This window comes from Denticeps clupeoides, chromosome 5 (genome assembly GCF_900700375.1).
Source record: "Denticeps clupeoides chromosome 5, fDenClu1.1, whole genome shotgun sequence".
Taxonomy (NCBI): domain Eukaryota; kingdom Metazoa; phylum Chordata; class Actinopteri; order Clupeiformes; family Denticipitidae; genus Denticeps; species Denticeps clupeoides.
In genome coordinates this window covers 11,142,646-11,158,796 of record NC_041711.1, presented here as the reverse complement: position 1 = coordinate 11,158,796, position 16,151 = coordinate 11,142,646, and the positions used below count along the sequence as shown (strand labels likewise).

Below are 16,151 nucleotides of genomic sequence, written 5' to 3'. Positions count from 1 at the left end.
ATGACATTTACATTCGCATGAGCTTTCGCTCTGAGCAGAAGATCAACAGACAGGCCGGTACGGTCTAGGAAGAACTCAGATTAAGATATACATGTTGGTTTGAATATGTGACCCTGAGGATGATGCAGGAGAGATAAAACAGAGCTGAAATAGGAAAAGTGCAACACGCACAGCAGAGGGTGTGGCCTCAGGGTTTAGGGTGATTTGCTAATAAACCATGAAGACGTCTAACAGCCCTTTTCTTATATTAGACGAGGGACTAGAAGTTTTTCATTTAAGCCTACGCGCATGCGAACTTTAATTTATTAATAAAACATGTATATGATCCTACAGATGCCTAATGGCTGCCTATGGACGCTGAATGTCATTTTTGCCCTTGTCCTCTGAGTCACCTTCTATACCACCACGTAGTCTCGATATAAACACAACAGATCAGCCTATACTGTAGGCCACATAAAGCTGGGTGACAAATATCACTGGGGTTCATTTTGCATATGATTTAGGGCCCGAGCCCACGCCGACCCCGGCGTTTGTCTTTTGAGCACATCTGCGTCAAACTAATTGCACATTTACTAAATTAACTCTAAGTACAGGGAGGGCGGAAGGTGCGGATGGAGAGGACGTTTGCCAGACCCTAACAGATGTTTGATGGATGTATTCCTGAACACAGTCGGGCATAACAAAGGGACCATTATGAACTGATGAGTATTTCAAAGCCAAGAAACGTTACTTCACTTATGAAATGACAGGACCCCAAACTTCTAATTAGTTTCTTTCATTCTTCATCACTGACTGAAAGATGGCTTTCCCGCTTTGGGGTGCATTACGATTACTGGCCTCAATTTCAATTAAAAACTGAGATTCTTTTCAGCAGTTGTCCAAGAAATTCTAAAGCATTTACTGATTAATTTAGAAAGATTCTTCAACCACTGTCTACTTAGATCTTCTTAAAGCTGCCTCATATTCTGCACCCAAAGCCCTTTAATTGTCTGCAGTCCCCCTCTAATGACAACCAGCTCGGCGAGGCTTTCACAAGGCCGGGCCGCCTTCCCTCGGCCAGTTAAAAATGCATTTAATCACTATATAAAGATGTTGCGTGGCCTCGTGACGGAGAACTTGTACCACAGGCTCCTTTTGCTTTCCGTTTAATCACCGCCCTTACATGGACTCCCAATAAAACGTTCTGTTTTGGTCGGACACTCATCATTTCAGCTTCTTCTCTTTATTTCTATATTTATTTATTTTACGCAAATGAAATGGGTTCAGTGACATCACCATCTGGGCCCCGATTGCTTTACTTCCCCTTCATTAACTTAATTATTTGACTATCAGTAAACCCTCCTTTAGTAATTCATATTTGAAAGCAGGACCCATAAATAAGCCATTGCCACCGTTTTATTACGCTCTATGGATTCGCCGGTTCTCTTTGCATGTTAATCAGCGCCATTGTCAACAGGGAGGAGAAAACACGACAAGGGAGGGAAGAGGAGGGGAAAATAAATTGCTTGCTTTGTGTCGGAAGATCATCAGTTGTCAGAAAAATTCAGCTTTTCTGTTCCTATTTTTTTTTCTGAATTTGAGTCTTGACCTGCAGCCATGCAACTGTCTCTCATTTCATGATTTAGTGTTTTGGGGCTTTTCAGCCATTAGTACAAAACATTGGAGGAGCAAGCAGGGAAGTGACCTTGCAGGGGTGGGTGGTGCTGGGGGACATTTAAATAAATTCAGAGCAAGGAAGCTTTGACATGTCCATATTCTCCACAAAATGCACAGTCCGTCTGGTAATCTGTGGAATTCATTTTCTACCACTAAAATCTTGACCTAAAATGAAATACGTCATAGAACAAGATACACGCTTTAAACATTTATATACAATTCCACCTCTCCTAAAAATCTTTATTATTATTTCATAGTAATTAACAACATTTTGAACATTAAGATTGCTATTCATTTCTCACCTGAAAATAGGGCCCTCAAAGGCTGAATCCTGCTGATGCTATACGTGGCTGAGTGTTCTTCAGTGCTGAAGCTGGATCAGGATCCTGACATTGGCTGGCACCCTGATGTGATGGATGGGGCTTCCCTGCTGTCTAATTACCTATTAAACAAAAGTTCTACTTTTCAAGTGTACACCACCAGTCGAAAGTTTGGGCACACACACTCTGGCAGTTATGGAGACTAAGATTTGAAGGATCCAATGCAAGAAAGGTCTTTGGTATTTGAAGTATGATTGATGAATCTGTTTTTTTTTTTCAGATTAACAGTGGTAGTTAGTGTTAGTTAGATAGTTTGAACCTATGTTAATGTTAGTTAGTTTGAACCTATGACTTTGTGATCGTCTGGTTCATAGACGAGTGTGTTTCCCACTTCTCTGCAACCACCACGCTACCTTCATGGCTGCTTTTTTTTTTTTTTTACAATTGTCATCATCAAAAGGCACTTCATGAGATGCTCATTAACATGACTGAATCATAAGAAAGTGTTCAGGATAAAATTTCCAAACTGATGGATACCCTCCCATAACTCGATGGAAAGAAGTCAAGTGAAATGGTGCCATCACAGCCAAGGCTTTGTGAAACTCAAATGTTCAACTCGTTTGAATTTTTATTTTCATTACATAACCCAACGTGTGTTATTTCATTGTCCTATGTCTTCAGTTTTGTTCTATAATGTGAGATATTTGAATGACTGGTAGTGTAGGTCCCAATGCTGATTTGGCAGGCTTGCATGCATGTTCAGGTTACGATGGATGATATGGCTGTCGGGCAAGTTAACTTTCTCGTGCCAGTAGACCTGGGCTTGGTTTTTCAGCTTTTATCTGAAACATCTTGTGTGCCTGTCGGAGGCTAGCGTGTTAACACTGACCAGGTAGTGGAGAAGTGCGATCTTCTGATCTCAAAGCTGCTGGAGTTACACTTTTCCAAATAATGTTACAAACAAAATCAGGTCAAAGGTCAAAAACCACAGAGTTTCATTCTCTTTATTGCTTTATGTACATTGACGCAGACAGGTTTTAGTTAAATAACATTTTTTTTTAACCCCGTCATTCATTCTTCAGTGCAAATTAATTACAGTCACATATGTTTAAATAACGACAATGACGAGAATGAACGAAGACAAGTGCACTGCGGCGTACCGTAACACATCAGATTTCACCATCCTATACTGAACCAATGTGTTTCACTGCAGATATTTTCACAAATATTCACACAAATATTCACATGGTTTTACACGGGTGTGCACTATAGGCCCTTCTTTTTGAAAACGAGTCTGTAAAGCCTTTTTTTTATGTTGGCATGCTGTAAAATACACTATACCTGGCTGCCAAACATGTGAAACACAAGTGAAGCTGAAGTTACAGTAGTTCTAACGCTAAAAAAGCGATCTTACACAATCAGCATGCAAGACTCAGGGCGCGTGGATGCACATGAAACATATGCCGATCAGCGCTAATTCGCCAAAAAACGTTGACTTAACGAGCCGTTATTTTATTCCCGTATCTGGTGTGGAATGTGAGTTATGAGTCATGGAAGATTTGATATCATCTTATGCAGGAACTGGGTCACGTTAGCGACGTGGCCTCACACCCCCAAGGTTGGGAGTTTGAACTTGTGTGTGCGGAGTTTACATACTCTCCCCGTGTTGGCGTGGTTTTCCTCTGGGATCTCCGGTTTCCTCTCGCCATCCAAAGGCAGCTCTGAATTGGACTCCAGATGCCGTGACCCTAACTTTATTATTTTTTGTGGAGAGTGACTTTTATGCAGAGTGAGTGAGGGAAATGTGACAGTATTTATAGTCTGGTGATCGCCACTGGCGATGCCTCGTCAAGCTGCACTGTTCATTACGCTTCCTCTCCAGATACTATTCTAGCTCCATTAGTCGTCCCTCACTGACCAGCGTGAACTCGGCTAAAATGCAATATGCTTTAATGGAGCTGAGGGTACGTTTATAGCAGGGATGAGCGAGATGAGACGTGATGAAGATGACACGCGGGACCAATCACAACCCTGCACCGATCTTTCGCTCCCCTTCGCCCTCCAGTTCGTCGTCAGAGTAAGGGCTGTGAGGGTTGTAGCCCAGGTCGGTTGCGTTGTGGAGGAAATCCGGCCGCATTGCCCCTACGCGCACGGTGAAGTTGTGGTGATGACTTTCATCCTCGTCCTCCTCTTCCTCCTCCTCCTCTTCCTCGTCTTCATCCTCCTCGTCCAGCTCATTTGTATCCCTGGACCCGGCCCTTCGACCGCCAGCGCCCACTTTCTCATTTGTCGCCTTTGCGCCTCCCCTCTGACGCTCAGCCTCTACCTGGGCGGCCTGCTCCTTGGCCTTTCGGCTGCGTTTCCACTTCATCCGCCGATTCTGGAACCAGATCTTCACCTGTTCACCCACACACACACACGCAGGGAATTTATTACATCCGTCAAACTCTCCGTGACTCGTCATGTTCTAACACACACACACCTACACACACACTCACCTGTGTCTCAGTCAGCATGAGCGACGTGGCCACCTCAAAGCGTTTGGGTCGGGACAAGTACTTGTTGAGCTTGAACTGATTTTCCAGCTCTAGCAGCTGCTGACTGGTGAAGGCAGTGCGAGGCCTGCGGCATTTTCCCATCAGGCCAGACTGAGGGGAAGCTGGGGGACAGCATAGACAAGCAAAGTCGTTAACCCAAACACCAGCATCAACATACACATATATATATATGTGTGTGTGTGTGTATGTATGTGTGTGTGTGTGTGTGTGTGTGTGTATATATATATATATATATATATATATATATATATATATATTATGTATGAGTGTGTGTGTGTATATATATATACACACACACACACAAATATATATATATATATGTTGGTGCTTTTGTTTGGCTTTATATATGTGCCATTTACATACAAGTATCTCATATTAACATGTGAGATACTTGAGATAAATAATGAGAAAAAAAAAGATATTAGGACACCGGACCTTTTTCCCACTTGGGTGGGTTGAGGCTTCCAAGAAAAACTTTCGAAAAGAATGTAACAGGATAGGATTCTTCCATACAGAGTACACGCCAGCACGACCCGATATTCGGTAAAGAAAGTCCGCCATCATGAAGTATAACGGCCCAAGTGACGGGGAGATGCGGAGACGCGACCATTAACTTAATGAAAATCCAATGAAGGCTTTTGGAGGTTTTATTGCTGAACTACACCGTGTTTAAGGTGTTCGTTTACAGCCTCGCCCCCCCACGCAGAGACACTTTTCAAAGTCTCGACATTTACGACGAAATAAATGAAGACACGAGGAGTTTGAAATCTTCCCACAGGTTTAACCAAAGTGTGTGTGTATTGTGTGTGTAGATAAAGTTCGGGATTAAGACTTGAAACGAAGATGAAAAACGAAAGCAAATGGTTTCGAACATTTTTTTTCGTTTGAAGCACAGTTGCTGTATTTAAACACGACTGATCAACGCGAAATTCACCAATTTACATGAATAGCTTTGCTTTAAAAATGTGCTTTTCGATATAATTGTGCACCAATTACAAAACGTCCCATTAATTGTTAAACGTTGTCTTTTTTTTCTCCGCAGCTTCGAACATTTCCGTACATTATTTTGGGGGGTCAACATAATACCAGATAGGGCGATTCGTTAATAAAGCCCCGTTTAATAAATGGTAAAAGCGCGGTAATAAACAGCTAATTATTAACTGCGCGCCATCGGCAAAATGTGCGTGATCAGTCCTGAACAATCTGGCTTTATTGCGAATAACCACGCACGTAAAAAGAAATAAATCACAGTAAAAGGCGATCGAAGGAAATTACCGCCGTAGTCGGAGAGCCGCGGAACCATGATTCCCGCCCGGATCCAGTGCTCCAGCGGGAGCGAGCCGGCGATGGCGGCCGCCTTCAGGTGCTCCGGGTACGGCTGCGCCAGCTGCGTGAAGCCGGAGTAGGTGAAGGCCGGGTGCTGGGCGCCCAGGGCGGGTATGGGGTACAGGTGGGGCGGGTACACGCCCGGCATGGCGGGGGTGAGGCCCGGGTGCGGGAGGTTGAGTAAACCCGGTTTGGGGATTATTCCGGTCGGGAGCGGAAGGGCGCCCCGGGGCGAGGGCGTGTCTGCCCGCCGGCAGGACGGGGGGCTTCCCGCGGGGCTGTCGCTGCCGAGTCCCGGGGAGAGGTCACGGCCGGCCCGGTGGCCTTCGTCCGAGAGCAAAGCGTCGATCCGGAAATTCTTGGACTTCTCCATTCTGACGCTCTCGGTTTTAATTTACGCAAAATAAAAGTTCGAGCTGCATAAGGTAAGGAGACTATTTCTGTAGATGCCAATTTCCCATTCTTCGACGTAACACAATTATTTTTTTTTTTAAATAATAAAAATAACAAGACGAATTAAATGTTTGGGTTAAATAACCTGAGCTACGAAGGTCCGTCGGCGGGTCGCGATCATCTGGCCATGCTCTCCGCTTCTTCACGTCCTTCACTCCAACTTGCACCCACCCGCCGGCTGCCCGGCGGCCGCTGATTGGCTCGTCCCGTAGCCCCGCAGCACAGCCTGCTAATTAACTAATTAGGCGCGCGTTTGTCCCGGGGCGGATGGCCGCTATGCTGATCCGGTACCGGAACCGGGTCTTTGTACGGCGACACGTCACAAACCGCCGCGCGCGCAGAGCATAATAATAATAATAATAATAATAATAATAATCGACGTTATTACTATTTCGGATTACCCAAGTATTAATTACCGGAGATTTATATGATCATTTGTGTAATTTTAACGAGTTACTTGTTTAAAAAAATCCACCAAGTGTAATTAAATTTAATGATGCAGAATCACCCGTGGCCCGTAAAACGCGACTCAGAAAAGATTTAGCTCCGAGCCTTAGTCCAGCTTTACGCATTGCTTGCGCATGCATTTTATGCTTTATGTTGCATTGTTCGTATTGGCTATTACTGATTATTTTTTTATGATTTATTTTTTTTAAGTAATACTCCAAATGGGCTTTGTTATTACGGTAATGGGCGAATACGCACGGTGAGTTGGAGCGCCTTTAAAAAAATACTCTTGTAGTAACTTGTAGTAGCGGAGTGGCAGAGCTCATTCCATCACGAGGTTCTGTGCAATAATAATTCATGCTGAAAAATATCTATTTCGACGGCAAAATTACTTTATTCAGACTTTAAACTCGTGTAAATTCTATATTAAATTCGGTTCAGAGATTTCAGAAATGTTACTAAAAAGAAAAACTACAAATTAGAAGGCTAATAGAGCTTAATTTAAAGTCGCAGCCCAGATTGTAAAACGAATACAGTATGTACAGGTGAAGTGTAATAAAACCGGTGGGCGTGTGCGGGGAGATTGGAATCCCGCGTTGTCGGCGCGTTTGACCCCGAGGAAAAATTGGGGCGCCCGCGCGACCCGCCCCCCGTCCCCCTTCATTTCCCATCGCGCGGATTACGGCCTGTCGCCCCGGATGATGTAGAGCTAATTTGCTCAAGGGAAATCAGCGCTCGCCGCCAAGTGCTTTCCGCACAGTCCGCGCCGCCCGCCCGCCCGCGGCCCCGCTGCGCTGCGCTGCTTTTATGATTTAAAAGTAATTTCGGCAGCGCGATCCGCCACCGGCGCCCGGTGACAGAGGGGCGCAAATTAAATTGAATCAATGTGAGCGGTGGCACCGATGCCTTTGTGTCAAGTAGCAGAATCGGATCTATCTATCTATCTATCTATCTATCTATCTATCTATCTATCTATCTATCTATCTATCTATCTATCTATCTATCTATCTATCTATCTATCTATCTATCTATCTATCTATCTATCTATCTATCTATCTATCTATCTATCTGTCTGTCTATCTGTCTGTCTGTCTGTCTGTCTGTCTGTGTGGTGGATGGCTTCAAACCCGCTGGGCCCTAAGGTGCAAGGTGAAGCGCTTAGAGCTCATAGACTATAGTTGCATATGCATTCATTCTCAAATAACAGGAACTGGAACAATAAAACATCATAATTATAGGAATAGAAAAACAAATCATTTGCCCCATGTGAGGCAATAAGTCTGGATGGAAGGAATGAAGGAGTTCTATTTCATTTCACAGTTGTGTTATTTTAACATTTATTGTGTTTGAAGGTGCTGCTGGGTCAGCCTGACTCCGTCAAATTTTATATGCGAGCCATGCCAATTTTTAACAAATATGACGCATGTGTCATTTTGAAATTTTTGTCTATTGTGTTGTCATTGTGGTGTGAAGCTCAGCGGTTGGTATCATGCTCAGGGGGGATCTCAGTGACACCTTTGACAATTGGAGATTTGAACCTTAGGTCCGTTGCTATTTTCCTTATACACGTTACCTTTAGGTCACATCATTCTTTAACACGTTATTAATTTTTAGTGCTCTTATGATGACACACAGTTGTATTTATCAGCAATGCCAGACAAGAGGCAGCAGCTGAGCAGAACAGAGAATTGGCTGAAAGACATTAGACAGTGGATGCTCACCAACTATCTTCTGTTAAGCCCTGATAAGAAAGAAGCTCTTGTACCTGAGCCTCATGCAGCCAGATGTATGCTGTCTGTCTATATCATAACTCTGGATAGTCGTTCTATCTCATCAAGTACTGAAGTAAAGGATCTAGGTGTCCTTATTGACACAGGTCTCTCATTAGATTCGAATGTAGATAATATCACTAAGATAGCATTCTTTTACTGTATTGCAAAGATAAGAAATATGCATGATGCAGAAAAGGTGGTCCACACCTTTATTACGTGAAGGTTAGATTACTGCAACTCATTACTGTCTGGATGTTCTAGTAGGTGCATGAGTAAACTCCAGCTAGTTCAGAATGTTGCAGCCAGAGTTCTAACTAGAACTAGAAAATTCAACCAATTCCCAGTTCTTACAATCACTGCACTGCATCAAATTTAGGATTGTCTACAAAATCTTACTTTTGACTACAATGGTCTCGCGCCGCAGAACCTGAGTGAACCTTTAGGTATTTACGATCCCCCACGCCCCCTGCGTTCGAAGGGTGCGGGGTCACTACTGGTGCAGAAAATAAAGAAGGTCACAGCTAGGAGCAGATCTTTCTCTTATAGAGTTCCGGCTTGAATGTCTTGATGGTCAGTGTTCGGGACTTTTAAGTTTAAATCTGAACTGAAAACACATCTTTTCATATCCCAGACACAGTGACAATTATTAATTCCACTTTATTACACAGTCACCTAGTCAAGGATAGACAGTTCGGCCTAGTCAGGGTACCGGGCCACTGTTGCACAAATGTACCATTATAACCACATATTTCTGTACCAGATGTACAATGCCATCGTCTGTCGCTGCTGTTTCTTCCCTCCACAGGTCAATGAAGAGACCACCAGATGAATCCTAGACAAAGCATGAAACGAACCAGAGGGTCACCACAGCCACCACCACCGTAACAGCTAAAGCTTCAAGGATCTTCATATGGACCAGTAGCATCATAATGGACATGCAGTATACACCATGACACTGGACTAAAACCTACTCTGCACTGTCCAGTACCTCCAAAAAGGTACACTACACTTTTCACTTTTACACCACAACAAATCATCACAAACCTAACACTGACACCATTTGAGGGCTTGCCCTAAACGGGGGTCCCTCTCTGTATCAGTCCTTCCCAAGGTTTCTTCCTTTCTTTTTTTTCTCTCTCCTAGAGTTTTTTGTGTGGAGTTTTTCCTTGTGTGCAGAAGGGTCAAGTGTGGGGGTGTCAACTGTCAAAGCCCATTGATTATGGGCTATATAAGAAATAAATGTTGTTGTTGATAAAGATAAATGTCGCAGCTTCCAGTGTGCAGGCCGTGGGAAAGATTATCAAAAGTCCCCCTTGCCGCTCGGCTACCGGCAAGTGTTGTGTTAAAGGCGCACATGGTGTCCTGTAAACTGACATTGCGGGGCGTGGCCCTGAAAGTACAAAGGCAGTTTTACAGTTAATTCCCGAGGCCATAAAGGGCCGTCCTCTCCGAGTTTATAGAAGATTAAAGGCCTTATCAGCGATTACAGGCATATTTTTCAATCATTACCACAGCTCCGCACTGATCTCCAGGCCGTAATTGCAAGCTTTTTAGTGCCGCGTTATTCTTTGTACTCCTGTCTGCCATCGATTTTGCCTGCAACTGTGTGAGAATTTCTGACTTTACTGTAGATTGCCGGCACCAATTTGCAACAAGATCTTAGCACAGACTAAACGTACCCTTGTTTTGCAAGGTTTACATTTTTACAGTTAAGGAGAAGAGTCTTGCCACTTCATTAAACCCAATTACCACACTTCCAACTGTGGAAGTTCCACCATGGTGCTGAGAAAAGTTTCGAATGGACCGTCCTTGGATGGGGTGGAGAAAGACTGTGGCTCTAAGGTAAAGGGTTTCTAATAAAGTGGTGCAGTGGTGGCCTAGTGAGTAAGGAAGCAGACCTGTAATCAGAAGGTTGCTAGTTCGAATCCTAAACCATCAAGGTGCCACTGATGTGCCACTGATAAAGGCCACACACACTGCTCCCCGGGCACCTGTCATGGCTGCCAACTGCTCACCAAGGGTGATGGTTAAAAGCAGAGGACACATTTCGTTATGTCAGCGTGTGCTGTGCTGTGTTTCACAATCACTTCACTTTCACTACAGTGGTCACAAAAAATTGCAGTGCATTGAGTTGGTCCAGTCCAGCAGTGTTCGGAGGGGAGGTGGGAGGATGAGGTGTTGGTCCAGTCCAGCAGTGTTCAGAGGGGAGGTGGGAGGATGAGGTGTTGGACCAGTCCAGCAGTGTTCGGAGGGGAGGTGGGAGGATGAGGTGTTGGACCAGTCCAGCAGTGTTCGGAGGGGAGGTGTTGGACCAGTCCAGCAGTGTTCGGAGGGGAGGTGGGAGGATGAGGTGTTGGACCAGTCCAGCAGTGTTCGGAGGGGAGGTGGGAGGATGAGGTGTTGGTCCAGTTCAGCAGTGTTCGGAGGGGAGGTGGGAGGATGAGGTGTTGGTCCAGTCCGGCAGTGTTCGGAGGGGAGGTGGGAGGATGAGGTGTTGGACCAGTCCAGCAGTGTTCGGAGGGGAGGTGGGAGGATGAGGTGTTGGACCAGTCCAGCAGTGTTCGGAGGGGAGGTGGGAGGATGAGGTGTTGGTCCAGTCCGGCAGTGTTCGGAGGGGAGGTGGGAGGATGAGGTGTTGGTCCAGTCCGGCAGTGTTCGGAGGGGAGGTGGGAGGATGAGGTGTTGGTCCAGTCTGGCAGTGTTCGGAGGGGAGGTGGGAGGATGAGGTGTTGGACCAGTCCGGCAGTGTTCGGAGGGGAGGTGGGAGGATGAGGTGTTGGACCAGTCCGGCAGTGTTCCGAGGGGAGGTGGGAGGATGAGGTGTTGGTCCAGTCCAGCAGTGTTCGGAGGGGAGGTGGGAGGATGAGGTGTTGGACCAGTCCAGCAGTGTTTGGAGGGGAGGTGGGAGGATGAGGTGTTGGTCCAGTCCAGCAGTGTTCAGAGGGGAGGTGGGAGGATGAGTTGTTGGGCTGCAGTAAACGTTCTCTCACCATTCCTCTATTTCATTAATGTCCAGAGTGGCACAAGCTGCTCTTCCTCTCCCACACCCCTCCCTCTGTCCTTGTTGATAGATGGTTTGGGCACACAATGGACTTTTTATGAAGCAAAAATAAGTACTCTTCGCTAATTAGACTAATTCCCACACTGTTAGAGGGCCATGATAAATCAACCTGCTCCTGGTTGGACCTTGGGACCCAAATTAATGTCGGCTCATTAAAGAGATAAAGGTAATTTATTAGGTTTGTGCTTTTCCCCCCTCCCTGTGCCCATCATTCATTAACTAATATTGAACCTCTCCTGACGAGCTCTGAACTGTAATGTATGGTGGTGGGCATGAAGAGGGTCAGAAGACCAACTCATTTCTTCATCTTAGGGGTCTTTCAAGAACACAAAAGAGGATTTCAGGTGCCTTTGATCTTATACGACTCCATTTAAAGTTCCCGTTAACCCCGTCCCTGGTATTTATTCCCCATCATTTCTAAATGATCAAGAAGACAGTGCTGATTCCTGGAGTTTAAAAGGTTAAAAAGTATTTTAAATTGATTTTTAAATCTACTGTTACTGACAGCATGAACAGCGTTTATCTTGAATGGGCTTCACCTGGGATGGTGAGAACCAACAGAGGATTGTTTCCAACAAGTCCTTTTTTTTTTTTTTAGATGAATCTGTTTTATACTTGTGGACATTTTGGTCTCAGTTAGACAGAAGTAATCAGAAAGAATCAGTTTGAAACGTTCCCTTGTCTCCCAGTCGACCTGGGCTTCCATGCACCTGTTTGTTTTTCACCACACAGGTAACAAAAGCCCCTTTCACAGCAGCGAAGATGGAATGAGGTTTACGACCTTTTAATGAGGGCAGAACTTTGCGTCTAACAGCCTGGCGTTTTACTGTCCCTGACAAGGGCCCTATTGTGTGGACGCTGATAAACCACAGTTATCACACACAACAAGCCAGAATTATTTTCACGCTGCTATCCTGCTATCACACCACCTTTACCACCCCCCCAACCAAAACTCACACATGGTTATCTCACACACGGTTTATCTGAGAAGTGGCTTTGAAGCTGTTTCACTGTCCCTGTTCATTATCTATTCATCTCTTTAATCTGTTGTCCTGTAAAAAACATGAATTTCACTAGGTCAAAGGCTAGACAACGGTTTTCATGGTTGGACGGGATGTTTCCTGAGGTCACGTGACGAATTTAGAAATGCAGAGTGTGGTCCAAAAGTGAAACGATCACAGATGAGAATTTTCATTTCAAATTTTATTTTTTCAGCATTTGGTGAATTAAAAAAAGTAAATACTTGTCTGAATTTCAAAGAGTGTTTAGCAATATTATTTTTCACAATTTTTTCCAAAGCATGTGTAATGTTATTTTCCACGACAGCATCTCACTTTTGTTTTGATGAATGTATTTGTGTGAAAATCTGGAAATGTCTTTTTTTTTAATTTCTGTTGGTTTCATATAACATTTTCTTAATTTGCTAAATTATAATGATAATAATATCATTATTATCCAAAACAATGTTTATGTTTGAGTCTCAGATTTTTCTTTGAAGGGTTCTTTATTAAACCAAATTTCGCAATAAAATGAGGTGATCCAAATTAGGTGATTCTATTTGTTGAAAAAGAAAATATCAACCAATAACTAACAAAAAAACATAATTACATAAAATTAAAATTACATGATTTGGTTTGGGAAGGGTTGAGCAATTGAAAAAGGGTGCAATGGGATCAGGCAACGGTGTAGTTTTCCCCAGCTTTTCCTGGTTCAAAACAATAACTCTTAATGTGGAAAATAATGCATGTAAATTCATTTTTGTATATTAAGAGATCAACAGTATTATAAACTGTTTAATCTGTGACAGCTCCAATTGTTGCCTTGAAAGATTTAATGTGACAGGTGCTTCCAAACTGAGCTGCAGCTAAAGTGTCATAATGTTTCTTTGATTGTTTGATGCTTGGAACACATACGCATGTATGGCGCTTATGTGGAAGTCATTAGCACACAGTAAACATGTGCTTATTGCACAATTTGTGTCAGATGAGTTAACCTTTGGTAAGTGTGGAGTGAGTGAGCCCAGATCACGGAAGTTATAGTGACCCTGCCAGACGTTATTGTCTGTAAATGAGCACAACAGCAGGTTTTCACCACTGGATGTCTGGCACTGATTTGTTATCTCTGTTACTAATGACAACAAGAAAATATAAGGGTAGTGAATGTCGCATTTGAAAATAATTTTAAACAAATGCTATTATAGAAAGAACTACAAGTTACACATAGAAAGGTGTTATCATTTATAATCAATCCAAATATTGGCAAGGAATAATAATTTAAGATAAAAAAAAACAAACTGTCCAGACACTGGCACAACCTCATGATTAAGATCTTTATGCTGCACCATCTTAACACTGCCATGAAGTTTCCTATGCATTGCTGAAAATTATTGTATTGTTTTTTAAAAAGTTCTAATCTGTTTTTTTCATTAAAGTTCTAATCATGATTTTCTGGAGACAGATCGGTCCAGAGTGTCCTGACACTGACCTTCCTGTCGCTGTGCTTTCTAATCCATCCCTCCAGTGTCCCCAGAGGACATCTGGCCACCAGGTCCCTCCATTCTTCCATTGTCATGTTTACGTGTTCCACTTAATGGCATAAAATAACAAAAACTTCCTACCTAACAATAGGCAGGGTCCAAAATGACCTCCGAATGAGTTGATTAATGAGATTGTCAGCAGTCGTGTGGAGAGGGGGTCTAATTGAAAACCTGGGGATGCTGCACACATCTGTTGCATTTGGACAAAGTGCCGTACGTTAAACAATGGGCCGGTTGGGTGGCTGGCTTAGGCCAAATAAAAAAACTTCAGGCCATTGCTGTGTGAATTCTACAGCGCAGCAAAATCAAATAAATGTAATTTTTTTTCATGTACCCTATGTGAAAAACATAATATAGTGGCCTGGGTATAAATCAGACCGTTAAAAACTGTTGTTAAATGGTTTCAGCTTATTAAGAGTATTAAACCAATGATTGAAATGTCAGTGTAAGCCCTTTCAAAATGACTGAAGGTAGCACTTTAGCTGTGACCTGGCCTATTTCTAAAAATCACAGTTTGGCAGCCAGTGGCAAAATCAATCGATCAGTCGATTGTTTGATCAGGCAGTGTGGTGTTTCAAACCTTCGACATAGTAAATCTCTTCGTCGATATTCCTGTAATGGCTCTCGGTCGATCGACTGAGGTGTAATAAAGCGGAGTGTTTGCGAGAGGTCAAGAGATGTAGGCTGGCAGAAGCCCCACGTCTTCACAGAAGGGTTGTAAGAACAGTTAACTCTTTGATAACATTTTTACGGTCTGACAATTAATGTGCAGCGTAGCGATGGAGATTTATTGGCGAGAAGGCAATCTGAGGTCTGCATCACAAGGGCAAACTGATGGTCACATAAAGCCTAATAACAACAATAACCAACGTAAAAACAGTTTTGCGTGTAATGGACAGAGATGTAAACATTGTTTCAGCATAAACATTTCAGTACCCCATTTGCTTTATGTTGCTATTTTTTTTTTTAAATCATATGATTTAAAAAATAAAAGCACATGTAATAGTCCTGTTATAAAACAGTCTGGCTTCACTAAGAGCTATAGAACTAGAAAGTGGGCAGACAGGAATATTGTCACTGTAGGTGTCAGTGACAGGCGACGTCATCGGTATTTAGCTCCAGTTCTAATCAGTTCTCCGGGCTTCATTAACCCCAGGGAATAACATCCCAGTCGGGCGTTTTTAATCCGTGTGTCAATGCGACGCGTCCCTGTTCATTACTCTCGGCGCGTTTGGCACATCCATCCCGTCTCCTCTGTTCTTCCTTCGCTCGATTCAGAGGCCGCAGGTCAATTAGCTTCTGTCTCCTTACACGCTGATGCCTGTCTAGTCTCGATTAGACGGGCTCACGTCCGGATGAAGCAGGGGTGTGTACAGGTGGAGGAAACACACTGGTCTGCTGACAGCTTTGAAAAAGTAAAGATTGCAAATGGCTTGAGGTGTAGAGATATATTCAAAGTGGTTAAATTAAAAGTTGGGGTGTGCACACCTATGCAACCCTATTGTACTTAATTTTTTACTTTATTTGTTTCTGGATGTAATGATACAGGCCATTTTTTTTAAAAAGAAGTTTGGGAAATTACTAAAAAAAACTTTTTTTTTAATCTTTTGCAGTTATTCAGAACAGAGAAATACCCACCCAGGCATCCGTACATACATTTCTTCTTCTTCTTCTTGCTATAAAAGTTGCAATAAGAGTATAAGAGTTGCGAATCCTTCCAGAAATTATGAAACAAGGGACACAAATAAAACATATGAGCAAGTGTGGCTGAAGCTTGTTTCGATCGATCACAGTCTGGCATAATGTTCATTTGGTCAATTTAGCTTTAGACCAGTGTAACCAGGCCTTAAACTGAATGACCTTATATCTTAAGCAAATTGAACTTTTTATGTGAGATTAGTGAGGTGTACAGTAGATAGAACCAATTTGCACTTTTGAGCAGGCATGTAATTCTAAAATAGTTTCTAAAAGAGAATTAGATGGACGGAAAGGAAAGTTGGAAAGGCAGGAAGAGAAACTAAG

General features: G+C 43.3%; 1 protein-coding gene across 1 annotated transcript; it reads right to left on the bottom strand.

Annotated features, from left to right (window-relative positions):
- Positions 1 to 3,999: 3,999 nt before the first annotated feature.
- On the bottom strand, positions 4,000 to 6,233 carry mnx2b (motor neuron and pancreas homeobox 2b). Its single transcript, XM_028978860.1, has 3 exons — positions 5,810 to 6,233; positions 4,475 to 4,635; positions 4,000 to 4,374 (listed from the first exon to the last, which is right to left on the bottom strand). The coding sequence occupies exons 1-3, from the start codon at positions 6,231 to 6,233 to the stop codon at positions 4,000 to 4,002; spliced, it is 960 nt and encodes a 319-aa protein (XP_028834693.1).
- Between the last annotated feature and the right edge of the window lie 9,918 nt (positions 6,234 to 16,151).